At 38.3% G+C, this 27,912-nt stretch overlaps 1 protein-coding gene across 13 annotated transcripts in view; it reads left to right on the top strand.

Moving 5' to 3' along the window:
• The first annotated feature begins 5,096 nt into the window (after positions 1-5,096).
• Anks1b (ankyrin repeat and sterile alpha motif domain containing 1B) overlaps positions 5,097-27,912 on the top strand; it is a 1,133,346-nt gene continuing 1,110,530 nt past the window's right edge. For 4 of the 13 annotated variants that reach the window (XM_074084191.1, XM_074084192.1, XM_074084190.1 and 1 more), the window contains exon 1: positions 5,103-5,280. In XM_074084191.1, coding sequence (XP_073940292.1) covers positions 5,147-5,280 — 134 coding nt within the window. In that variant the 5' untranslated portion in view covers positions 5,103-5,146. Of the gene's footprint in view, positions 5,281-27,912 lie in introns of all 13 variants that reach the window. The other 9 variants (XM_074084188.1, XM_074084184.1, XM_074084183.1 and 6 more) reach the window with 6 other exon arrangements.

Raw genomic sequence — 27,912 nt, 5'->3', positions numbered from 1 at the left:
CCTGTATGGCCAGATGAATGATGAATTCACATTTTTAAATGGCTGAAAAGAATTAATATTTTGTGATACACGAAAATGATACAAAATTCAAATTTTATTATGCATAAATAAAATTGTTACTAGTTCCCAGCCATACTCATAAATATTGCCTATGGCCACTTTTGGGTCACAGAAAGTATTGAGTAGTGTGATAGACACTGTGTGGCCTACAAAGGTGAAAATATTTATCTGGACTCTTACAGAAAAAGTTTGCTGACCTCTTCTATTGGAGGTCAGAAGTAGAAGATGGATTAAGAAGGCGGTAAATTAGGATTAGCCCTTGGGGGAGATGAGTGAAGATGCCAAAACTGGATAAAGCGTTCTTGTGTCTTCTTAGTAGCCACTCTAAGAGTCTATGTAATAGTTTTTCAGGATAGCAGGCATCTTCCTTAGTAGAAAATAAAAAGAGATGGCGAAAGTTTGTTGGAATTTTAGGGAACATTTCTCAGAAAACAAGATCACATTTTTCAGTGGGTTATGTGCGAGGTCAACCATGCCCATAGGCAGGGTGGCTCAGAGAGGTGTGAGTTTGAGAATCAGAGGATGGTGATGGAATGTTGTGTGGTGTGGGATTCTGGGGGAGCTCATTCCTCTTTGCTGACTTTCCCTAGGGCACAGGAAACTTCCACTCCTGTTTCCAAGAGGGAGCTGTGAGACCATGAACATTTCTGGTTTCTTTCCCTACTTGTATTCATTGAGACCACTTTCCCAGTGGGTGTGGTTGCCTTGCTTTCAAAACAAAATTCAGGATCAACTCTGGCTTTTTGTTCTTCCTTTGGTCTCTTCTATCTTATGGACCACTTAGAGGGGCAGTGGGCTTTCTTCTCCTTCCTACCTCATACTTGGATCAGGACCTTTTTGGCATGATTTCCAAAGGTGGCCTGGAAACCTATCATTCTCTCCACTGCTCTGACACCATTTATGAGACAGTCTTTAGTCTGGGTGTGTAAAGTCAGATTTTCAGGTCCCAAGGTATACATTTAAAAGGAGGATGGTCCAAGTCTCATTTTAAGTCTAGTTTTGGTAGGGATCCCTGCACTTTGTGGGATATTAGACATTTAACCATCTCAGAAATAAAGATGATATGCAAAAGAGATACTCATTTGGTTCCTTGTGCTTGTTCTCAGTTGGTTAGAATTGGAGAGGACTAGGTGTTTAGCATCCTGTGGTCTTTAACACTCATGAATGTAAGTCTGCAGAAACACCACAAACATTGAGATAGGCTTGGTGTTGTGTTTCTTTAGAATGGTGATGAAGGATAGATTTTGTCTCATGGGAAGAAGAACTTAAATGCAATGCAGGAAGCAAAAACCTGGTCTCCTACCCAGGTGTCTAGTATCTTCACATTCTATAACTAGGAGTTGTTATTGTCCACCCTACAGCCTGTTAGCACTACTGATGCAGTGTTCCTTCAGGGCTTGAGACATGGAAGGTAGGTATTTTACAGCCCCACTCAAATTGCAGGGTTAAACAGTCCTAGCTTAGTTGATAACTTTAAGCTAGAAGACATCATTTCCTTTCCCCCACTGCAAACAGACCTTGAGCTGGATTCATGTCTTTCAATGTCTTTTATGTTTCAAAGGCTTTTTTTTTTTGCATGCACTTCTATACTTGCTTTTACCTCTCATTTGTAGTCTCTGTTTTACCTCCCATTTCTAGTCTCAACTCCTATTCCTCTATTCCTTTATTAATCAACCCCAACAAGTGTCTTGAGGATATATATATGCCTATATATATATATATATATATATATATATATATATATGCCATAAAATATTCAGAGTTATATTTGTGCATATCAGAACTTAAAATAAGGGATTAAATTAAAAAATAAGGGATTAATTCATATCTACCTCCTAGTGCTGTTGTCAGGATTAAATGAGACAGAGTAATCTGCTTTACATAGTTCACAAATACTACAAAGTAATCTGCTTTACATATTTCACAAATACTACATATTTCATCACAGGCATACACTATTAGCAGTGGGAAGGCCAAGAGCAATGAGATATAAAACTTCATTTTACATTTGGTTAAACTGAGATCTAGATTGTCTAAGTGGTTCCCAAGATTTTCTGGCTCTTTGCACTATTCACAGATGCAAACACATCTTGATGAAATTTGGACATTTAAAAATCCTGGACATTTATTTAGCATCTTTGGACTTTTAGAAGAATATTTTTGCTATAATTTGCATGTTAATTCTCATGCAATGAAAGCTTTTATCTTCTTCAACAAGAAGTTTCGAGGCAACTAAAATCAAGAAGTGTAGATTTAAATAAATTGTCTCTTGAGTATCATATGTCAGTAAAGTGCCTGGAACTGTGGAACAGATCCTTACGGTCGATCATTACCAACAGCTTTCTCCTTGGATGTTGCATGATTTTGATAATGATGACTCAGTCTTCCATGACTAAATATTACTTGAAAATGTGGATGAGTTTTTAGGTCTGCCCAATTGGATACTTACAGTTTCCTAACATCCTAGGAAAGGCTTGTTTTGCTTAGGTGGCAACATTAGGAAAGGGGAAAAAGGATTTCCCTATGCCATTTTCAAATTGAATTTGGTGGTTCCATACTTCTTGAGTGTTTAACTGTTCTGTTAGTCCTATTATGTGAGGGATCACACATCTTATCATTAAAACAGATAATAAAACAAAAACAACACAGCAGCTCACAATCTATATCCTCAGGAATCCTCCAATGAGTAGCCATTATGTATCTAATACTTTGAGTCATTGAAATAAAATTCTCAGAACTCTGAACTCAAGAAAAAATTTTTTCTTTTTGGCAGCACTGGGGCTTAAACTTGGGAGCTTGGCACCCTACCACTTAAGTCACACACCTGACCCGTTTTTGCTTTAGTTCTCTCCCCGCACCCCAAAGGGTCTTATTAACTCTTACCTGGGCTGGCCTGGAACCCTGATCTTCCCTATCTCTGCCTCAAAAAACAACTTAAAAAATTATTTTTGTTATTTATTTGTCTTCTTAGTTTCCCTGTTATTTACTTAAAACTTAGCCTGGAGCAGGCAGTCCTGGATTTGAGTCTTATCTCAGTTCCTTCTTCTAGCTGTATGATCTTGGGCTCATGAGTTTCCTCAGCTGCACATGATGATAAAAATGATACTTATTTCATGGGATTGTTGTGAGGGTTGAAATAAAAATATGGGAAGCACTTAGCATGGTTTCTGGTACACAGTGACCACTCATCAAAAGTGCTATAATTATTATCTGTCCATTTTATTCTTCCTTGAGGGTAGGAGGTGTGTTGGAAAGAGTGTGAGGTTTGAAGTCAGTCAGTTCTGGGGGTCAGTTCTGAGTCAGCCAATTACTGTGTATAGCATCTTAAGAATTTCAATTAACTCTTTGGGCTGCTACTTTATTTATAAAATGAATTTACAGTAATATCCAGTTCACTGGGTTGCTGTAAACAAAACACCCATTATGACCCTTCCCTACCAAGTGATTATCAACAAGTTAACATTTATGAAGTTGAGTCCAAGGAAGTTTCCAAAGAAACCACGGGCAAGCAGAGCATCAGACAAAATCAAGGCAATCACGCACAATGAATTGCTGATGATAAATGCAAATGAAAGTGGCTCTCTCATCCATGCCCATTTATATTTTCCCCAGTGTGGATGTGGAGGAATTTTCAATGAGAACCTTTTCCCTGGTATCTTTACAAGTCAGCAGATTTCCAAAGCTCAACTAAAACACTAGCTGATTAAAGACCCTAGAAAAACTGGTACAGTCACAAACTGCTCAGTGGCACAGAAACTAGGTAAAACGAACCTCTTCTTTCTGACCAAGAGTAGAGATCTCAGACTCTCTCCAAAGGAAAGAGTAAAGTGGGAGGACGAAATGTCGGTCAAATTGCTTGCACAGAAGCTGTTGCAAGAGGATCCCTTCTCAGCACCATTAGTCTGCCCCTCACCTTCAAGGAGGATTTTTCTCAAGCATCCTGACCAATCCTGGGTCTGTCACTGGGGCCAAGGACTGGAAACTCCAGTACTCACACAGTTAAACCACTTCCAAGGAGCAGGAAGGAGGGGAGGGGGAGGAGGGAAGAGGGAGGAGGGAGGAGCCTGGGAGGAGGGAGTGAGGAGGGAGCAGGGAGGAGGGGAGGAGGGGAGGGGGGAGGAGGGAAGAGGGAGCGGGAAGGTGGAGGAGGGAAGAGGGAGGAGGGAGCGGGAAGGTGGAGGAGGGCGGGAAGGAGGGAGCAGGGAGGAGGGAGGAGCTTGGGAGGAGGGAGTGAGAAGGGAGCAGGGAGGAGGATGGAGGACGAGGGGGGGAGCGAGCGGGGGAGGGGAGGACCCGCCCACGAACACGAAGCCGATCTCGTGCCGACGCCCCGCCCATCCTCCACCACCCTGCGGGCCGCACCTGCCCGCGCGCGCACACACACGTCCCCCGCGCTCCGGGCCTCCGAGCCACTGCCGCCGTCGCCGCCCTCTGCACGCGGCACGCGCCCGCCGCGGCTCGCCCGCACCGCCCTGCTGGGGCGCGAGCTGCCGCCGCTCCTCACCGCCGAGCGAGCGCTCCTCCCCGCTGAGGGCCGCGGACGCCGCGCCGCCGCCGCCGCCGCGCAGCCGCCGAGTCAGCCCCGCGCGGAGGCTGAGGCGAGCCCGGGCCGGGCGCGAGGGCGCACGGGCCGCCGCGGTCGTTCGGGGTCCTTCGAGGACGGTCTCTTTTCGCTCCTCCGACCACCGCAGTCCTCACCGTCCCCCTCAATCCTAACCGTCCTCGTCAGTCCTCACCACCCTCCTCCCGCCCCTCAAAAGCACCCCCGCCTTCCCCGGCCCGGTCCCCGCCCCTCACGCCCCACCCGCGGAAACGAGGCCTCGGGAATTGAGGGGAGTGGCTGTGGGGGCGCGTCGCGCTCGGCCGGCCCCTCTCCCGAGATATGGTGGGAGCCCCATTGTAAAAGCTGCGCCCCGAAGCCGCGGAGAGCGCGAGGGTCCCGGCGCGGGGCTGCGGGATCGCTTCGGGCTGAAGCGCTTGCATTTTTTTGGGTGGGGCGGGGAGGGCCCTGGATTTGGGGGAGTGGGGGGTGGGCGGGGAGGAGGACCCCGGAGGGAAAGGACTCTGGGGGAGTCGCTGAGAGACTATGGGGAAGGACCAGGAGCTGCTGGAAGCTGCTCGCACTGGAAATGTGGCTCTGGTGGAAAAACTCCTGTCTGGCAGGAAAGGAGGGATCCTGGGCGGCGGATCCGGACCCCTGCCCCTCTCTAATCTGCTAAGGTAAGGACGGGCACCTTCTCGGGGGTGGCTCACCTCGTTGTGCATTGTGACGGATACGCCCTCCTCCTCACGGTGGTTGCACCTGCTGGCTGCCAGCGATTCATTCTTAAATTGAGGAGGAGAAACAGCCCGTGTGAGTGGAGAGGAGGCAACGAGCCTCCCAGGCAGATGATGCCTGAGGTTCTTTGAGTAATTTTAAAATAGCCTTCCATCAATGCGTCAGGCAGCTGGCTACTTTTCCCTGAGCTGTGGTGCAGAACTTGGACATGTCCTAGTGTGGCTTGAAGAAATGGACATTCCACCCGCTTCCCATCACACTGTGAATGACATATTTGCAGCTTCAAACCAGCTCCCCCCTCTGTTTTGTCTATTTAGATGAAATTGGCAGAGGAGCTATTGCGTGCGTGCAGTTACTCTGCCAAAGCCACATTGGATGACTGCTGCCTTCTCTTGCAAGAAGACACTTGCTGGGCTGTGGGTCATGGTCCACAAAATGAAGCAAGTGAACCTTCTGAGGAGGTGTCAGTGAGAGGAGTGTGTAAAACTTGAGGCAGGCTAGGCAGCCCAGCAGCCCTTTCAGTCACCTGGACACAGCTGAGTGAGACTCCAGGTCGGGGTTGGGATACATGTATGGAATAGAGTAGAGGCCTCTCGAAGTGAGCCTGTTGCAGGTGAGACGGATGTTGCTTGGAGAATCTTTCGAAAATGACATTTAAAAAAAAAAAAAGTCAAGGTCTTTATTCAGCAGGTAGTGCCTTAGAAATACAGGGTTAATTTGCACAGTTGAGAAACTATTATCTTACAAGTTACATTGGGCAGATGAGAAGTTCTCATAGGCTGTAGTGGTCGGACAGTGCAATTAATCACAATAGTGGCTAATAGGGAAAATGAAAAGTTATTACAGTGAAATAAATTCAGTTGGAAAATGGCGGATTTTAAAAAAGTGCCATTATGTTTTCATATATGTTCATTGACAGTGACACTTTGTTGGAATGGCAATTTGCTTCATAACGATGATTATTTATGGGACATTTTTCAGTAGGTCTTAGAAATGCTGGCTCTCTGTGTTGTGTACTTGATAAATACTTTTCACTTTCAAACACAAGTAGATAGTGTGTGCATATTTCATACTACAGCTCTAATAACTGTCCTTAGTCATAGGTAATTTGTAGAAAAGCAGTTTATTTACTTAACAGTTTTAAGTTAGAGGGAGATAAATGTATGTTCCAGGAGAATCCATTAGCTTATAAAAATGATTAAGGCTACATGCTGAAAGATGTCTGAAAAATCAATTCCTTTGGAGAAACACTGAAAAATTCTTCCAGAATAGGGGGAAATTCATCTAATTTCACTGAGATGATGGTATTTTTAGAAAGGCTGTGACAGAACTCAAAAGCAAACATCTTTGAAACACTCCTTTCCTAGGTGTGTGTATGTTTTAAAAGAATAGGTGTCAAATCTTAGGAATAAAATGCCTACTATATAATTAATAAACATTAAATAAATTACACAAATTGTGACTAACTTTGTTCATCCTAAATGAGAGATTTTGTTTTTTTGCTGGTTTCTTTTTTTTTTTTTTGAGGTAGCTTGGGCAGCTTTACAACAAGAATGTACATACAAGAATACACTTAGAAAACAATGACACTAAAAGACATGTTCTTAGAGTAATTTGAACCAAGTTGTAAAAATCACAAACAAAATCAGTAACCTTCAAACTTGCATTTATCTTTCTCTCACTGAATAAACAACTGAAACAGTGTCTCTGAAGAAAAGGAGAGTTGAAGTTGCATTCTGTGGGTGATCATTTGCATAAAATGAAAATTCTAAGCAGACACATTTTCTTTAGTTTTCACCAAGAGGATGGAACATGTGCCTTTCCCCATCAAACATAAATATTTTTTTTTTTTTTTTTTTTTTTGTATTCCCACCACTGCTCGCTCTGGTCACCCATCCTGGTCTTATCATAGCTGGGCATCGAATAAGAGAGTCTTCACCATTCTCTTTTTCCTAGGTGCATGGTCTAGGCATTCAGAAGTCCCTTTCAAGTGCTCCTTTTTTGTGGCACCCTCCTAGTCACATGACTCCCACCCATCCCACATGACATGCCAGGTCGCAGTTGTGTCTTTTTTTTTTTTTTTTTTTTTTTTTTTTCATTTTTCTTTTATTATTCATGTGTGCATACAAGGCTTGGTTCATTTCTCCCCCCTGACCCCACCCCCTCCCTTACCACCCACTCCGCCCCCTCCCGCTCCCCCCCTCAATACCCAGCAGAAACTATTTTGCCCTTATCTCTAATTTTGTTGTAGAGAGAGTATAAGCAATAATAGGAAGGAACAAGGGGTTTTGCTGGTTGAGATAAGGATAGCTATACAGGGCATTGACTCACATTAATTTCCTGTACATGTGTGTTACCTTCTAGGTTAATTCTTTTTGATCTAACCTTTTCTCTAGTTCCTGGTCCCCTTTTCCTATTGGCCTCAGTTGCTTTAAGGTATCTGCTTTAGTTTCTCTGCGTTAAGGGTATTTTGGAGTGGATGGTAGAATAAGTTTGGCAATTTTTTCCACTTGTTTTATTACTTATGTGGTGTATTCATAGTGTCAGACTGTGGAAATGCTTGCATGTCTCGTCTCATTTAATTCTTATATCAACCTTAAGAGGTCAATCCTTATTTCACAGATGAAGGACAAAAGAGATAGGAAGATTAATAACTTGCTAAGGTCACTTAATTAGTAATACCAAGGATGTGAAGTTCAGAGGTTCAAAGTTGCTTTTCCAGGTCTTAAGTCTTTTCATGAATCTATGTTATTCACAAAAGCTTTAAGGTGCATGGTCAGTGTAGGTAGCCCTATCTGAGCTCCTGTAGATGATAAAAATCCATAAATTTTTTTCCAATAAAAATATCTCTTGACTGTTTTTTGAGGGTTCACTAGGTAAGAACTTTTCAGAATATGATTTTGATTACTTATCTACTAAGTGAGCAGTAGCTATATGAGGACCTATGAAGCCATGATTCCCCCTTTGGTACTTGTTAAAATTGTTGGTTGTCTTAGATTATTCCTACTATATTTCATCTTGTTTTAGCCTGTATTTGTAATCTATGTAGATAATTTTGATTCTTCAGTCTGTCTTTTAGCATAGTAACTTCTCTCCTTTGTATCAGCTGTAGATTTAATAAGCTGTAGATTTAATGCTAGAATCCAGCACAGCTTAATACAGCCCCAGTGAACCTCTTTTTAGCTTAGGATAAATTTAAGTGGCCGGTCTTTATGCGTGGTATTTCCCCTGCACTGGAACCACTTCGTAGAATCAGTCAACTGCTTCTCCATTGTACCTGTGAGAATACTGTGAGATGGTTTATCCATTTTATTTCTCAAATTCATGACGTGTTCTGTTTACAACATTTCTTTGATCTGTCCTTTTTGTAGTAAGTCTATAAATTCCACCGAAATTAGGCTACTTTATTGTAGCTTGTTTCTGGAAGTGAGCCATTGATAATTCCCAGTTTTGATGAAAATTACTTCAATACCCTCTTGCATCTAACTCTTCTGGATCTGAATAAACACTCATTTAAAATAGCTAAGTGTCTCTTATGAGATCTCTCTGTTTGGAGCATGAGTAATCTCCTTATTTATTCTTTTTTGTTTGAAAATGATTTTCAATAAGGAAGACAGAGCAAAACAGAAATTGGGATGAATCAGATTCTTGGCCTTGTTAGATATCATAGAATATCCTTTTATGGTCTGAAACCATATATGGTTTTACACTGTCAGAGCTTACGATTACATTAGTAAACTGCTTTAACTCTAATTCTTTTTTTTTTCAGGTCTATTTTTCAAAGTCTGTATTTCTCTTTTATGTTTGTTTTCAGTTCTCACTACCCCCTTTAACATCTTTAAAGAAATTTGAGCCCTTCAAAGCTCATCAGAGTACTCAAATTGACTTACCTTGCTCCTTTTTTTTTCTTCCAGATTATACATGAAATTTCATTTTGTGTAACTTACATCTTTCATGAGACAGCTGCAAAACTGTTTAAAATCTCTTTTCCTTTGTGCAACTACCATTTATTCTAAACAAAATAATCCCCATTTAAGATGTATGTTAATTTTACTATTATTAAGAATTATTTGTATTTTAATAAAGCAATAAATGTTTGTTAATGCTTAGATTTACTTGTTTTTCTTAATGCTTCAAAGAAGTGAGTATATGTGAAGTATATTTTGTAAATCCTTGTTAAACATAAAGGGCCTGGTTCTTAAGATCCTTCCAGGTGGAAAAGTAGATCAGTAAGAAGGGGGAAAGGGGATAATCTTCTGGTTACTAAAGACACATAGACCAGAGTGCTAGACTAGAGAGCTTATAAATTTTTCAGATTTAGGATTCAACTGATGAAGTTTTTGGTGATAGGTACAAGGAGATAAAAGGCAAATAGGAATAGGAAGCATTGTAATTTTCACAACTGTTTGGGCAGTTGTGGTTATTACTTTCAGGGAAGCCACATTTGTTAAATAAAATAAATCACAAATGGAGCAGTTAAATCTCATGAAAATGCTGTATTTATAAAAATAGTCAAGTTGCAAGTGGGTTATCTATTTTAAATAGTAATGATGTTTGAGGCAGTGATTGCACCATTATGTTCAGGAAGCTGTGACTGCCAGTGTGAGCAGTGCCAGCTGCATGATGGGAAGTAAGAAAAGAGAAGAGATTTTGGTACTGACCTCTTTCTCTACTAAGCAGTGTTTTTGGCTCCCTATTTAAAACTGTGAGAATGACAATGTAGCAGTGAACTAGCAGAGCCAACTAGTGACTACTACTTATCCCTCTGTTCATTCTTTTTTCTTTCTTTTTATGATTCTGGAGATTGAACCCAGGACCTCATGCAAGCTAGGCAAGTGTTCTACCATTGAGTTACACTCCAGTCCCTATCTAGTCTTACATTGTACAGTTCCTTGTGTGATTTCTTACCCTGGATGGAAATGTGGAGCAACTCTTCACAGACATTAAGGCAAAATTGTACAATATTCAGAACTCTGTCTATTGACTGTAGCGTGTAACCTTTTAGGTGACAGTAAACAATTTGATTAGTTCAACTGCATACTGAAATAATTTACTATGCATTTGAGGAATTTTGGAAAATTCTTTCAAAGAGCCTATTATGAAACATTCTTCTGAGTATTTAACTAGAAATTGAGGCTGACTACAATGCAAATTAAGGGTTAGAACCTGTGGAACCTGAAGATATTTAACATTTAATACATTTTAGCATGCCTTTGGTTTTCCATTTGATCATATGCAGAATGGTTTCAGCTAATTAAAATATGATGAGATTTGATTACTCATAGGTTGATAGGAGAGAATATTTTATATTTGAAAAAATGCACTGGACTGGGAATGTGGCTCAAGTGGAGGCCCTTAGTTCAAGTCCCCTGTACTGCCAAAAAACAAAACAAAACAATACAAAAAACCCCAAAACCAAAACAGAAGACACACCCATGTTGCGGTTCTTTCTTGCATGTGTGATGGCAAGGTCTTGTAAATCTCACGCAGGCAGAGGACAAAGCCAGTTGAAGATTCAGTGAATTTTCTTGTATAATACAGCCTTAGAAACTTCCTAGAGTCTAGTTTTCTTCTTTTACATTAGTAGGATAGCAAGTGAGTTTTACCTTTTGTTAAACCTGGGTGGGGCTGGAAATTGATTTTTGAGAGTGGATCAAAAATATGGTCAAAGGATAAATTTTGTTTTCCTTGGTTTAATTTATGGTAGTGTTCCAAGAATGTTCATTTCTGGGTCTATTTCTTAGTAGTGCTTTTTTTTTTTTTAAATTAAATGGCATGTCTTTGCTGGGTGCCAGTGACTCATGGGAGCTACTTGGGAGGCTGAGATTAAGAGGATTGCAGTTTGAGGCCAGCCCAGCAATTAGTTCATGTGACCCCCCACCATCTCCAAAATAAACAGAGCAAAATGGACTGGAGGTGTGGCTCCAGTGGTAGACTACCTGCCTTGCAAGGCATGAAGTCCTGAGTTCAACCCCCCCCCCCACCAAAGAAAAAGGAATGTTTTCATGAATCTGGCTGTGAAAAATGGAGCTTTTACTTGTGTTGTAGAGTTATTTTGATTCTCCTATGTTGTGAGAGTAGATTTGTTTAAAATGGTTAACTACCTATAGTTAAGTGAGCTGAAACAGTCTGTGTCAAGTCTTGACTGATGGTTGTGGACCTACACAGCCAAGCTCATTTCCTACTTTCTGCTCAGTATTTCTGCTCCCCATACAACATTTCCTTTAACCTTTCTTGCCCAAATATCTTTTTCTAGAATAAAACCTGTAGTCTTTTCTAGTGACTACAAGTTCACCCCAGCCATAGTTTTTGTGACAGCTGTCCTTCTCCTAAGGGAAGCAGATTTCACGTGAGCCATAGGGCCGGAATGGATTGTGAAATTAAAAATAAAGAACCAATATTGGACCTTCAGAGTTGAGGCATCTACAGAGTTTGCTTTCAACATCTCGCCTCCGTGTTAATTTCTGCCCTAACCTCATGGACACAGTGCCCTGTTTCTTTCCTGCCTTTTATCCCATCTCCAAAAACCAGTTGTGGGAGCTGACAGTTCCAGTGATAGTGAAGTATGATTGGTAAAGCTTTTAGAAAGAGGAAGCTTTTTATTATTTTCATTTAAAGAGACAACAAAACGTTAGGCCAAAATAATGAGGCTATGATATGAAGCTCTATGGCAGAACTAATGGAGTGGATTTTGCCTGGTTTACAAGAGGGGGTTGGATAAGGGTGGTCATCTGTCCTTCCTTTTTCCAAGGCTGAAGAGGAAAGAGATTTAATTGGAGACATAGGGCTGGTGATAGTGAGGCCTTTTCTTTTTATTACTGATTTAGAACATAGATCTTTTTTTTTTCCTTGGTGGTGCTAGGGTCCAAACTCAGGCTGTGTTAGGTAAGCATTTTACCACAAGCTATATCCCTAGACCCCAGAACGTTTTTTAAATTGGATTTACATACACTCAGAAACAAACATATGGCATATTGTTGGTCTAGTTCCAGAAGTTATTCCCTAAATGAATATACTTATTATGTAATTACAGTTGATAAAACTATGGAATGGAATGGAATTGTATAATAGCTTTAGTATTTCATGTGGTTTTTAGCTTCAAATTCAGGTATTTTTACAAGTTGACTTCAACATTCAGGTGATTCCATAAACTTCGGTTTTTCTGTATAGTGAGGGTATTTGAAATGCTTACTCCTGAATCCAATTAACATTTTTTGGCATTAAGTTTTTTTCTTATTTTTTTTTTCCCCTTTTTGACCGAAATTGCTCTTAGCCACTTTGAGTTCTTTTCTGGTACCTCTTTTTACTAAGCTGCATTTGAATTATCTTGTGTATTATACAAATATGCTAAATACAATATTTAGTGTTTTGAATATACTAAAATATCACTGTATTTGCTTACAGAATTATCTCTGTTTGGTGTAGATATTTTACTGCTGGTGTAGAGAGATAGGATGAGTAGGAGTATGTTTGTGGGAGCAGCAGGAATTATGCAGGGATATTCTTTGGCTTGGTAAATTCTAGCAGTGTGTAGCCCAGAACAGAACTGTTTCCTGGTGGTTTGCTTTGACTGTTGACCAGAGTGGTCTGTCATTCTGATAGTTGATAGAAACTAAAGACATCATCAGAGGAAAAAGTGAAGATTTACAAGTGTTGGTTAAATTGTTTCTTTTTTTTTATGTCTTTTTTAAAATTTCTTTTATTCATATGTGCATACAATGATTGGGTCATTACTCCCCCCTTCCCACCCCAACCCTCCCTTTTCTCCCAACCCTTCCCTCTTACCCCCAACCCCTCACTTCCAAGCAGATAAACTGTTTCTTAGAATTGCATTTGTTGATCTCTATTTTTTTTTCTGTGTATTAGGGTGTACTTAGGCCAAACTTACTAATCAACCAACAAACTAATAACAAGGTCAATTGGGATTTTATAGAAATTCACAACTAAGAATAGTGATAAAGAATGATCACTTATTTCAATAAATATTTATTGAGTGCCTTGTGGATTCTACTGAATGAGATCATCTCACCAATCCCAAGTGCTAGTAGAATAATGGGATAGTTAGTAATATAAAGAGAGAGTTAATAGACTGGCTCAGGTGGTAGAGCGCCTGCCTAGCAAGTGTGAAGTCTTGAGTTCAAATTCCAGTACTGCAAAAAAAAAAAAAAAGAAAATTAAAATACAGTGTGACATATTCTGCTGCATTGGAAGTACCAAATTACTATAGCAACAGGAGGTAAGATGGAAGAATCCTTAATTCTGCATGGGAGGAGTACACGGGAAACTTCAGAGAGGAGGTGAGGATTAAATCTTGCAGGATGACTAGGAGTTTGCCAGTTTGGCCAGTTGGGAGAAGGGTATTTTGGTCAGTAGGGAACAGTATATTAAGTAGCAGCAGGTAAAAATGTAGACTATAATTTGGTTATTATATGTAGTTCTGTATGGAAGCAGGATAAGGAGGTAAGTCTAGAAAGTGAAGAACTTTGTATACTTGCCCAAAGGAGTTTGAACTTTATTCTGAAGGTCATGGATAGCCATTGAGTTTTTCTTTTTTATTTTGTAGTGTATTGGTTATTCATTCAACTGTTTTAAAATTTTGAGTGAATGATTAAAAAAACCACCTTTGAAACAGGCATTTAGTAGTCTCACAGCAGACCCATAGAATTTCTGGGATGTGCATTTTACAGATTTCCCTAGAAAGTTCTTCATATGCATTAAGTTGGAAGAACACTGATTTGGAGTGTGTACTGTTACTTAACCATTCCTATAGTGCCAGATGCTTGGATGATTTTTTAATTTTTGGTGATAGTGGAGTTTGAACTCAAGACTTGAGCTTGCTAGGCAAGTGCTCTACCACTTAAGCCATGTCTTAGCCCTTTTTACTTTTTTAGTTTATTTTTCAGGTTTTTTTGGGGGGGGGAGGGGCGCTGGGCTGGCCTTGGACCATGATCCCCCACCCATGCTTCCTGTGTATTTGGGATTTCACGGGTGCAGCACCATGCCCAGCTTGTTTGTTGAGATGGGGGTCTGGCTAACTTTTTGCCCAAGTTGACCTTAAACTGCAGTACACCCCAGTCTCTGCCTCCTGAGTAGCTGGGATTACAGGGGTGAACCACCATACTTGGCCTGCTTTTTAACTTATTTTAGTATAACTAGTGTGTTAACATTGTCATGTAAACCACTTTTTCCATAAAACTTTATTCTTCAGATATATAGCTAGAAGTGGAATTGCTGTTACTGAGTGTCCCAGATAGGCTAACTGCTTTATATGCTTTATAGTCAGTCTTCACAACAATACTGCAAGGTCTTTATTACTAAACCCATCTTTATTTATTGGGAAAAGATTGGAAAAACTGAGTAACTTGCCCAAAATAAAATAGCTAGTAAGAGAAGTTGTAGTTATATAAGGATTAGTGGATATCCTGGGTCAAAGTATGAAAATACCAATTATTGCCAGTATATAAATATGAAGTATATTTTCTGCACAATTATATAGTAATATATTTCAGTTCTGATATAGTTCTCAATCTTGCTTGTGATTTTCATACAGTTTCATCTTAAGGACAGTGTTTTGCTTTAAATTTGTTCTCGATAGCATGTGAGTAATAAAATGAGTGTTAAAATTAAGTTAGGTAAAAATATATGAAATTATTTCTTTCTCTTTTTTTACTTTAAAATAGTGTGGGAGTTGTTCTACCCAAAGTTTCTTGGGTGCTTGATGTTGTCTAACGTCTGTTGTCTTCAAAGTTGGTTTTGTAATTTGTCCATCCTTTGTCTCCATGGGTTTTATTGTTCATCTCTCACACAAACAAGGAAGATACAGTGTTCACTGATCTTTTTATGACCCATTTCTTTCAAGCCAATACATCTGAGCCATAGTTAGTTCATTATTAACTCATGGCTTTGTCAGCTCTAGTGTTAGGCTCTAGAATATCTAGGGGACCATGTGGTGTATCTAGAGCCTTCTCATCTCCTTATTCCATGCCCTCTTCCCTTTGTTGAACTCGTTTTCTTTTCTTGGTTCTGACTATTCCTTTGTTTTTTTACCTGAAACCCATAACTACCATTTAGTTTTATACTATACCAACAAAAAGTTTTCTACATTGCATTGTTACTCTCTCATGCCACATATCCTTATTTTTCAAAACAGTGAATGACGTAAGTGAAAGAATGCAGTGGGAAAAGTATGAGTCTTGAAATTGCATGAGAACTCTGCCCTCAGTGGGCCCTCAGCCCTTAGCAAATTACTCATAAGGTGAAGATGATATTGTAGATCTTGTTGGGTTATAAGATTAAAGATTCAGTAGTCCCCCTTATCCATGGATTCAGTTACTTGTGGTCAACAAATGGAAAATTCTAGAAATAAACAATTTGTAAGTTGTGAATAACTTTTGTTATATTTTATTAGTTGTTAATATCTTACTGTTCCTTATTTATAAATTAAGCTTGATCATAGGCATGTATGTATAGGAAAAAGTTATATATATATATGGGATTTGGTACCATCTTGGGGTCTTGGAACAAATCCCCCATGAGGAAAGTGGGGGAGCGTACTGTAATTTATATAAAGTAGCATCGTGCCTGTCCCACAGGAGGGAATAAAAATGCTTGTTTTTGTTTTTATTAAGATGTCAATGGCTATGTAAGGAATAAAGTTAAGTAGTCAACAAATTAAACATTCATAATTATAAATCCTAATTATAGATTTAATGAACTTCTTTATTGGAATAGGAAACTTCCTTTAGGGCACATTTTAACCTTAATCTTCAGTGGTGTGAGAGGACAGGTCATTGGGGATGATAATTCCTTGCCAATCATCTTCTGATCCTATGAGTTGCTGATTACATTTTTCTACCTACTTTTAGGAGTGGTTCTCATCACCAAGGAGTTAACATTTGTTTCATATCTTCTGCTTTCCTCACAAAGCTAAATTGAACAGAGATTGTATTCCAATGAAGTTATACTATGCTGTAATCTGTGAGATTAATGGGTTCCTAATAGGCCTGTGATTAATATCTTCTCTATCTTTCCCTGTAAAGTATTATTAATTAACGATACCTTGAGGGTGTGTGCGCAATGTATTCAGCATGTTGTTGGTGCTTTGAAGGATAGAAAATAGACTCTTTTCTCTAGACCTTTACAAAAATTACATACATGAAATAATAGATTGCTATAGGTTACTCTCTAATTTTACTAGGGCACAAAAGCTCACAAATTCAGCTTTTTCTTTTGATCAATCCAGTATTAACATTTGGCTCCTAACCCCCATTGTATATCAGTGTCTGATCAAAATCTGACCATGTAAGTAGTTCTTTAATAGTTGGAGATAAGGCTATATATTCTCAAATATTTTTCTTTTAAAATTACTATTTTTTTTTGTTTTGATGGTTAGAGATAAGTCTATATACTCAAATATTTTTCTTTTAAAAATAAGATTTGAGCTGACAGAATGGCTCAAGTGGTAAGAGCACATGCCCAGCAAGCATGAGGCCCTGAGTTCAAACCCCAGTGAGGCAAACAAAACAAAACAAAACAAGAAAAAAACCCTACAAAAACCAAAAATAACTCAAAGACTTGTTTTTGCTTTGATAAAGAAAAAGCTGGAAGTAAGGTTCAAAGAACCTTTTTATTTCTATGAACCATTCAAAAGTAAGTTGCCTATCTGATCACCCCAGAATAATTTTTTTCAATATTGGGGATTGAACCCAGGGCCTTACAGCACATACTAAGCAAGTGCTTTACCACTTGAGCTACACCCCCAGCCTCCCAGAATGCTTTAATTGTATTCCTATAAACAGGGACATTCACTTATATAGCCACAATAAATAACACTAAAATTAGGAAATTAACTTTATTACATTACAACCATCTTTCCTCACAACATTCAAATTTTGCCAGTAGTCTCAATAATGTCCCTCATTGGAATCCACTTCAAAATCATGCATTCCATTTAATTGTTAGACCTTAGTTGTCTTCAGTATGGAATACTTTCTCAGTCTTCATTTGACTTTTATGGTCTTGACGCTTTTTGGAGATCATGAGCCAGTTATTTTGTAAAATGTCTCTCAATATGGGTTTGACTTGATGTTTTGTTGTAATTAGATTTAGGTAATGCATCTTTTTATAGAGAGATCCTCTGTTCTTTTCATTGCTTCCTAACAGGTAGCATGTGATTTGATTTGTCTTGCTGCTGCTAATGTTTCCTTTAACCACTTGTATATGAGGGCAGCTATCAAGCTTCTCTGTATGTATAATTATTGTTTTTTCCTACTATAAGTATTTTGTGGCAAGATAGCTTTAAGCTATTTAAATATCCCATTTATCAAATCTTTTTTTATTAGAATAAACTTATGGCTTTTTGTTTTACTGCATGGTTATAATGCATTACTATCATTAATTTTGATTCTGAAATTATCCCATACTTAGTAGGAGCTCTTTTAGGCTGGCTTGTTTGAGTCATTCTTTGAGCATTTTTCTTGTTTTTGGTATTCTAAAACATTCCAGGGCACACCATGGTTCCTAGTCCCAGTTCTGGAATCAGCCATTTCCAGAGCAATAGTTCCTTTTATTGAAAATTGATAATTAGAAGCTAAGATTTGGATACTAGGTATTTTCATAGATTTTGGGATGTCACCTCTCCAAAATCCTCTTAGCCAAGGAGTAAAAATTACATATATTTATTCATATATAGAAATGCACATATTTACATCTATATCTATCTTCCTTGAGTTTTCAATGATGCTTCTACTCCTAGCCTAACTCTACAAAGAATTTATTTTAGTTTCTTCCTGTATTTGTAGCTAACTTTATCCTTTATCAACCCAGCTTCTATTATCTTTGTACATGTACTTATTTGATAAAATGTCCAGTCCTCCTAGCCACTGGTACCCTCTTCCCCTCTATGAGTTCTCCTTACCCTTTTCAGGCTCTGCCACTCCATGTTAGGCTGTTTTTCTGCATAGGTATCTCCTTGACCTTTTTTAGGCTCTGACCCCCTATGCTGGTTCCCCCTCTACAGGGGGCTTCCCTTTTAATCCTTCATGAGCTCCAACCTCCCTATACTGGGTCACCCTTGTATGTGGATGTCCTCTCACCCTGTTTGAACTGTGACACCTGTACCAGAATGTTCCCTTCTGCCACCACCATATTTGGGCCTCTCATATTGTGCCATACCTCCACTGGATGCCTTCTCACTTACTTAGGTTCTGCCACAACACATTAGGTTGTCCCTAGTAGCTTCCTACTCTGGCTTGGGCTCTGTCATACTGTTATAAGCCCCTGCAGCTTCCCTCTTTTCCCTGGTGTGGATACCTACTTTTCTTTGTACTAATTCACAGATTTGGGGCTGAATTGTTCATCAAGAAAAAGGAAATGGGGAGGAAGAAAAGGAAGAGAATAGAAAAGGAAGTAAAGGAGAAAGTAATAATGCTCTTCTTTTTATCAATGATTATGGTATATTTTTCTAAGTTAGCAATGCCTGTACCTTGGGTTTGAAGATGATCAGGCTATGGGAAATTAAGAATTTTATGTAACATGGAGATTTTGACCAATGTGTGAGCAGTGTGTAGTAGTTCTTAGATTTTTTTTTTTGATTTTGGAAGAGAGATAATGATAATTCCATGAGTTGGTCAGCACTTTGCATTTTTTTAGCATTTTACTCCATTGTTGTGGGCATGTGGTAGGCCTCCAGATTGACTGAGAAACAGAAAATCTTTATATATTTTTTGCTGTGTTTAGCTGAAGGTCTTTTTATCATAATTGTCAGTAAAGTGCTTTCTCAAGAACTTCAGTAAGATGATGATAATGTAGAAAAAGAGTTGTAAAAGCATTGGGATAGTAACTGTCATTCACTGAGGAAGTTGAGTTTGCAGAATTTGATAGAGACAAGGATTTCGGCAAGTAGGTTCTTCTTGTCATGTGATATTCCCAGTATGATTTTTAAAATGTCACATTAATGTTATGTCAGGAAATTGACCATGTATATTTTTAAAATGGTAAATCTGCCCAGGTCTCATAAAAATGATTATTGCTTTAAATGAGCCAGGAAAGTAAGTAATTCATACTGGAGATTTCCCAGACTTTAAATTGTTACCAGCCATTCCTAGAAATAAATCTAAGCAAAGAAACTTCTAGAAAGCTCTTTAGTAAACTTTTGGTATAGTTGAAAATACTATCATTTTTTTGCAAAAAAGTGGGAAAAAAAGTGGGAGCATTGCAAAAATAATTCATTGCAGTTGTATACTTCACTTCAAAAGAGTATTTAGCTTTTCATTCCAAATTAAAGAGAAAAATAAACAGCAGGCAGTGCTACCAGTTACTGCTGTCCTCTGGGTTTGGGAAAACAAGCTTAGTAGAAAGATGATCATAATTTTAGTTATACTAATAGGAAAGTAAGTAGTATAGGCCTGGATTTAAAAAGTGATATACTTAATGTGTAAGATGATATGCAGGGTTCTGAAGATACCGTGATTCCTATTCTTTCTTAACTTATATTTTCTTATTAATACCTCTAATAACATAGGACCTTTTCATAATATCCCATAGTACTTATATCTTGGTTTTCTGTTTTTATGGGGTACTTGGGATTCTATGGAAATTGTTCTTAAATTTTGTAGTTTGTGACATTTCATTAGTAGAACAAGGGACCATGCAGACCACCTATCCTTCTGTGCTCTATTGCCCTTTAAAATCTCTCCAGAACTCTTGAATCTGGGGATTGACGGATACTTATTTTCAGCATCTATTCATATTATTATCATTTCTTTGATGGAAAGAAAGGATCATCCTCATCTAATAATGACCTTCTTTGGAAGTCTTGTTTACTTGCTCTTGGAAAGGAAATGGAATTCATAGGACTTACAGAAGTTTCTCATAGAATCAAGGAAATGTTGAATTGCCAGGTGGTTGGCAAGATCAGGAATCAAGGCAGCAAAGATTCCAAGACTGCTGGAACCTATGGACTGCTGGCTCTCTTTGATCCCAACCTCATGGTTGTGGGGAGATAAAAGGATAAAATCTCAAAAAGGGCATGTGAAAAATGTTGACTACCTGAACTATTTTATGAATTTCTTGAGAGAATATACTTAACCCAGAAATCTTTCTTCATGTTACATTTCTTACTTTCCCTCTGTTATACTTTCCTTTTTTAAAGAACCAAAATACTATGTGACACAATTAGGTATTTTATCCAAGGTGAAAATGGTGTTAATAGTAGTGTTAGAAATGTCAAAAAGTTTCCAGTAGTAAAGTCACTTAAAATAAATGCCTGATACTTTTGTTTTCCCTAGTTATTAGCTATGAACACTGTTTAGACTCTACCATTATTACTTTTAAGATGTATTTATTTTAGACCAGTGAGAAGCCCATTTAGAAAACCCTTGTAGACTGTTGATGATGGGCCCAACTGAATTAAGAATATTAATGTAGACTTATACAAGTTTATACAGATTCAGACACAGTCTAAGGTTTTCCTTTTCTCTCTAGTTGTTAACATTTCTACCTTCCCTGCCTCTTTTCTGTCTGACTTGCTTCTTTAATAGTTTAGTTGTTTTCCCTCAGCAGCTCAGCTGTGTCAGCTTTTGCTGGTAAACCTTGTGGAAAGGAAACCAAAAAATGCTCTGGGACTGTTGAAGGAGACATGGTTTGGCTATTGTTTTCTAAGATAATTTATGTGGCTAATTCACTTAAATACTCATGAGGCCAGGATATCTGTCCTGAAGTATATAAGGGAACGTGGCCCTGGGTAGGTGGTCACAGCCTAGATGAAAAGGGTAAAGTGGTTTAAGGATTTCCATCCTGGACTTTTGAAGCATTAGTTGTGTTTAGAATGTGAATTCTAAAAGAATTTTCTATATTCCACATTTATACACCACACATTTTGCTCATATTTCAAGACTCCTGTTCTTTTTGCAAATAAAGTGCTCATTTTGGCTGTTTTCCAGATATGACAGTTGGTGGACATGCTTCACTAGAGAAAAGGAAATTTTCCCTGCTTATCTACTTTCTCCCGTCTGCCCAAGATAGTGTGTCTGTCAATTGTGACCTGATTTTGAAATAATTTATTAAACAGAGGGATGCATGATGTTATTTAAAATTGTGGTATGACATTGACTTTTAGGCCTTTTTAATAAGCTCTTGACTAGATTCTCTGGGTGAGGTATATTGCTCTGGGAATTTTAGAAAATTTTTAACTCCTTCCGTGAATTTGGATTTTGTAAAATATGACTAATGTCTGCTCAGGAAATTAAACAGTTTTTATTCAGAAGATGAAGCAAACTATGTATATTTTTTGCCATTAAAACATTACTTTTTGAAATATTTTAATTTTGTAGGTAAGGAGAATGTCCTTGTGTTATTATTAGCTAGTAGATGCTCTAAGAAAAGTAACAGACAAATGAATATGGAGTACTCATTTTTGGTAAGGGATAATAGCTTTCACTAAACATGTTGACATCTTTCTATGTTTCTATGTGAAAATTTAATGTATGTGCAATAGGTATTAATCTTTGTAATCTGAAGTTGGGAGAGAAGTCTAAACAAATTACCTCTTTCTGTCTGTCTGTCTGTTTGTCTCTCTCTTCCTTGTTGTTGAGCAGGGTCTCACTATGTAGCACAGACTGGCCTCAAACTCATGATCCTCCTGCCTCAGCCTCTACAGTGCTTGGATTATAGGCATGTGATCTGACCAAATTATATTTCTTTTAAAAAGCATGTTTCTTGATTTTAAAAAGGTTACCTATATTGCTATTTCATTCCTTTTCCTGTACTGTAGCCATATTATCCTCAATGTTATTTATTTCATACCTCTCAATGGAGATATGAAACTCAAAACATTCATTATTTTTACTCACAGTTCTGCTCTGCTATTTGTATGACTCCTTTATGTTAGGGAACTATAGTGCACCATTTATCTAGGCTAGAAACCCTAAAGTGTGCTTGACCCTCACTACTTATATCCATTCACTATCACCACTTCCAATATTAGTCCTTCCAATTCATTACCTCCTTTGCTACTCTTTTAAACCACGTTACTCTTTGACTTAGAAATGTAACAGTGACTGTCCATTGCTTAAAGAGTAAAGTCCACATGGTTTGGCATATTATTTGAGACCTTGGTTCCTTTTTTTTTTTTTTTTTTTAAACAGTACTGGAGTTTGAGCTCAGGCACTTGATTTGCTGCTTTTTACCTGCCTCATTTTCACTATTCCTTTGCAATAGCATCCTGCAAACATACTTGATTCATGTACTCAACACTGTCCAGCAGGAGCCTGAGCTTGTGCTTTTGTTCCCGTGGAATACATATTTTACCTTTGCGTGTTCAGTGGAGTCCTCTCATCCTCACAGGCTCCATGTGGCATAATCATCTCCCTGGGAAGCTTTGCCGATTTCAATCTTTGGTGCTTCCCTGGCACTTTGTGTACATACTTCTATTTTTAACATTTAGAACACCACGTTGTAATTTATGTTTTTTTTTTTTCATTTTTCTTTTATTATTCATATGTGCATACAAGGCTTGGTTCATTTCTTGTAATTTATTCGTTTGCATGTTTGCCTTCCCATTAGACCATGAGTGCCTTCAGGCCTGAGTCCTTAATTATCTTAAAAAGTGCTGAACATTAGTTCAGCTATTTTATGCTAAAACATATTAGACATTCAGAAAATTACTTGTTCTGTTTTAGTGCTGGGGATTAAACCCAGGTCCCAGGCCCCTCTACCACTGAGATACACACAGAGCCTGACTTGGGCCTTTTTTTTTTGTGGTACTGAGGTTGAAGTTAGGGCCTCACACTTGCTAGGCAAGAGCTCTACCACTCCCATTTGAGCCATGTCCCCTAGTCCTCAGAAAATTATTTGTTAAATAAATGAGTGAATAAGTCTGCAACAGGGCGCATGCTAGTGGCACATGATTTGGACTATATTTTGAGGTTAATTGTTGATCAAGAACACAACTTAGGTTAGCAACCTCAATGGTGAGAACAGTTAAATATAATTTGTTAGAGTACCTATTATGCACGAGACACTATGTTCATTGCCATACATACGTTAGTTTATATGACACTGAGACCCAGAGGACTTAATAACCAATGGCAAAGCTGGACTTGGAATCCACAATTGGTTGACTCGGTGGTGGAAAATTATCAGAGATGAAGGGGGGATTCCCACTTTAAAACAAAGGCAAGCAATGAACCCTGAATTCTGCTTCTCACTATGGGTTTCATAGTTGCCTGGGAGAGGTTTTAGAGGGAGTCAGTGCTAAGTTCATGCTCCTAATAACTGAATAAATGAAAGAATGAATTAAATTTTGTAAAGTGGAGAGTACTAGAGAAAATTAAGCAAAAAGAAAATTATAAGACAATTTTATTCAGTAACTTTGTGTAAAAGGGAAAGCTAATAGTCTTTAAGCATCTCATAGATGTTCTCTGTAGAGATACCATCTCCTTATTTACTCTCACAGAAATCCTCTATGGTAAATGTTGTCTTCTACAATTGCATTTAAAGTCCTATGTACATTTTAGCCTCAAAGGAGGTTAAACATCTTGCTCAAGATCATGCTGATAGTACCCAATGGCTCTTAGGTACAAATCCAGCTCTTTACAGTTACATTTTATAAGGAATGGTGATGAACTTAGTTGTAGCATTTGATATCCTAGTATAGCTGCAATATAAATAAATAATTATAATGGATTAACAAGGTGTTATGTAGAAGCAGAGGTGGTCCAGCCAGGTGGATATTTTGTGCTGGCTCAGTTGGTATGTTTGTACTTTTTAAAGGGAGAATGAATGTAATATAGTTATGATCTCTTTTTTGGGGAACCCTGTCTGTTACTCTTAAGACTGAGAGAATGTGCCAATTAAAAGTGATATTAAAACTGCTGTTACTTTTCCCCTTTCCATCACTGCAACAAATACCTGATATAATCTATAAGAAATAAGGCTTATATTGGCTTATGGTTTCAGGGATTCCACTCCATGGTCCATAAGCTCTGTTACGTTGGACCTGTGGCAAAGTAGCATATGGTGGTGGGAGAAGAGGTGATACAGCAACGTGCTTGCATCATATTGTTCAGGAAACAACACCCCGTCAAGGGAATGCCCCCAGTGACCCACCTTCCTGCTACTAGGCTCCACCTCTTAAAAGGTTCCACTATCTACCCACAGACTGGTGACTAAGCCTTTAACATATGGACCTTTGGGGGACATTTATCCAAATCATAGCAACTCTTTAACAGTTGATAAAGCACAAACATTGATCATCAGATGAACACTGGCTATAATTTTCTGGAGAGGCTTCGTGGTGCATTGTAGCCCAGTATTATCCCTGGTCTGTGCAGACTGGTTGGCTAGATCTGTTTAGAGGCTTCATTGTAGGCCAAACTGAAGCAAAGATTTTTCAGCATGCATTGTGTTATAGAATTATTCTGCTACCCAGATTAATTTGTTAAAAATGATAAATCAATTAGCATTTATAGTTGAGAATGACATTTGAAGGAAGATGAAAGGGAGATTGTAGTAGAATATTGAAATTCTCAGTGATATACCTCCTAAGACTCCCATCAAAAACTAGTTTGATATTTAATTTCTCTTTTTTATCCATCTGCTTGTTCATTTGCTCATTCATTCATCTATCCAGTGTGTTTTTATTTTAACACTTATTTCTGTTAATTTTCAGGAAGAATTATTTTTCTATCTTGCAATATCTTTTTGGCTATAAAACAGAAATGATCTAATTATAATCAGTTTACCTACAAATTATTTATGTATTTGACTCACAGACTGTACTATAAGCTACTTAAGGGTAGGGACCATGTCCTTTTTTTTTAATCTCCCTACTTCCATGCGTGGCACAGAACTTAAATAAATATTTTGGTGACTGAATGACAGAGCTCTAAGATCCAGAATTCAATCAATACAAATGTATGTTCTTTGTAACTTAAGCCTGCAGGTTATTGGTTCATGTATTCATTCCTCTAGCGATCATATAATAAGGTGTTAAACCTGTGAACTGTTGTTCTAGAGATAGGCAACAACCCCTTAGGTGACCATAGAAAGAAGAGATGCAGGGCCGAAACTCAAAGTTAGATAGGCAAAAGCCTTTTAAATGTTCCTTTGATGTACAGTGTCAAGTCATATTGTTACCCTGGAGTATAGGGAGCAATCTGTGATTAAGATTAGTCAGCTTGGATTGGAGATCAGACTGTGTAAAGATCTGTGTCTGGAAAGTAAAGGATTAAAGTCTTCCCAGTTTTTCATGGTGAGAAGCCTGGGGACTTTGGGAACCTCACAGAGACAAGTGTCTTTAAGTGTCAGATGTCAAGAGGGAGTTAAGGATCTGAGGATCAGTTTACCATTGCATTACTAGGAGAAAGGCAAGATTTCAAAGATCTTGGGAACACAAGAAGTCAGCGAGCAGAAGAGTGAACCAACTTGAACCAAGGCAGGTTTTACTTGATTGTTGAGTTTTTTTATATTTAGAGTATGAGTAAAATAGCTTTTGAGCAGAATTCTCAACCTTAGTACTATTACATTTATGCCAGATAATTCTTTGTTGGGGGTGAGGTGGGTTTGTCCTTTAAATTGTAAATTGCAGCATTTCAGGCCTGTGTCCACTAGATGCCAAAACAATAGCAACAAGAACCGCCCCCCCCCCCCCAATTCCATCTCTAGACCTTGGGAAAAAAACCCAAACCAAAACAACAACCAAAAATCTATCTCTAGACCTTGCTAGGTATCACCTTGGAGGCAGAATTGCTTCTAGTTGAGAACCAGTGCTTAGAGGTATGTGAGTGAAGTGGCTGCTGATGGCTAAAGAAAATGATGAAAGCCAGGTGTGGTGGTACATGCCTATCATCCCAGAACTTGGGAGGCTGAGGCAGGAGGATCCTGAGTTTGAGGCCAGTCTGGGCTACATAGAAAGACCTTGTCCAAAAGCAAAAACAAAAACAAAAACAAAACCATCTTTTCATATGAACTACAAAATGAATCAGGACCAAAATAACCTAATCGTGAATAATGGTTGGCAGGGATGAATGAAATTCCAAGAAGCAGCAGCCATTGTGTTTGCAGATGTGATCTATTATGCATGGAAATGTAAAGTATAACAGGTTATAATGGAGGAAGTAGTGTTTGGTGAAAGGAGATTGGAATTGGTATAGTTATTTTGGGATTAGGACTTGATTAGTTTGCAGTTAGCAAGAAATAAGTATTGAAAGATCTCTCGGATTGAAGATTTATTTTTATTAGTTTTTTTTTTTCAGTGCTGGGGATCAAACCCAAGGTTTTATGTATACTAGAAGTGCTCTACCATTGAGCTATATCCTCAGCCACATTTCGTTTATTTTGCATGTATGCTTTTTGTTTTTGAGACAGGATCTGTTTAGTCCAGACTGGCTTTGAACTCAAGATTCTTTTGCCTTAGCCTCCTGAGTGCTGGGATTATAGATGTGTACCACCACACTTAGCATTCATTTTTAAAAGTGAAATAAGAAAGGAAATTTGTTAAGTAAAATAAAAATTTAGGTTTTATTAATTTGGGGATATTTTATCCTGATTGATTGACATCATCTACCTTCTACCCACCTGAGCAACTCTAGAATACACACTATTGGGAAAAGACAAATATTGCTCTCTAAAAGTATATTTTGTTCACAGTTGAGTTCTCATGGTAGTTTCATCTGGAATTTTCCTGCTGCTGCTGTTGCTTAAGTAAGTAAATAAATAAATAAAACCTCCCATGAACTCCCTATTACATTTGCCAGAGCAGCTGTTCCAAGCCTTTTCCACTCTCCATAAATCCCATTCTTGCTGTAGTCACACTCAGCAGATAACCTGGTTTCTTATTTAGCTGATATTGAGGACATTTGGGCATGAGCTTTATAGAATTTTCTCCTGTGCATCTCTCCACCTTTAGTTTTATTCCTTCTTTCTCCTTGCATCTCTGCAGCATAGAATGCCTCTCTAAGGCAAATCTTTGCACCTGTGCTCATGGTTGCATATACTTCCTTTCTCCTCCAAACCTTTATTAATTATCTTTTAATTTTCCTCTTTCCATTTTCATTTGCTCATCAAATCTTTCCCTCTATATTATTGCCTAGTTTTTTTTCTTAAACAACAAACCAAAAAACTCAAAAAACTTTCTGTGACTTTAATGTACTGTTTAAATTCTCCTTCCCACTTATGTCAGGCTTTTTCTCATCCTCTTCACCATCAGATTACTTGAAAAAAGAAAAGAACCAGTGAATATTGCTTGACTCCCTATTCCTTTACCTTTTGCATGTATATGCTGTTTAAGCAGCCATCTTAAACATCATGATTTTCCTGATTATTTTCTAAATAATGTCTTCCATATTTTCATTTTCCTGTGTTTTGCAGCTACCTTTGATACTATTGACTATTCTTTTTAAAGATTTTTACCTCCTTGACTTTTGTGACTTAGTACAAACTCACTTATACTTCTGTTTTTGGGGGAGTCTTTGGTAGTTTCCTTCTCCTACTTTAAGCATTTCCAAAGATTATATTATTGGATTTTTTTCTTTCTTTCTTTCTTTTTTTTTTTTTTTTTGGCAGCAGTGGGATTT

Source organism: Castor canadensis, chromosome 8 (assembly GCF_047511655.1).
Source record: "Castor canadensis chromosome 8, mCasCan1.hap1v2, whole genome shotgun sequence".
Lineage (NCBI taxonomy): Eukaryota > Metazoa > Chordata > Mammalia > Rodentia > Castoridae > Castor > Castor canadensis.
This window is presented reverse-complemented; position numbering and strand designations above follow the sequence as displayed.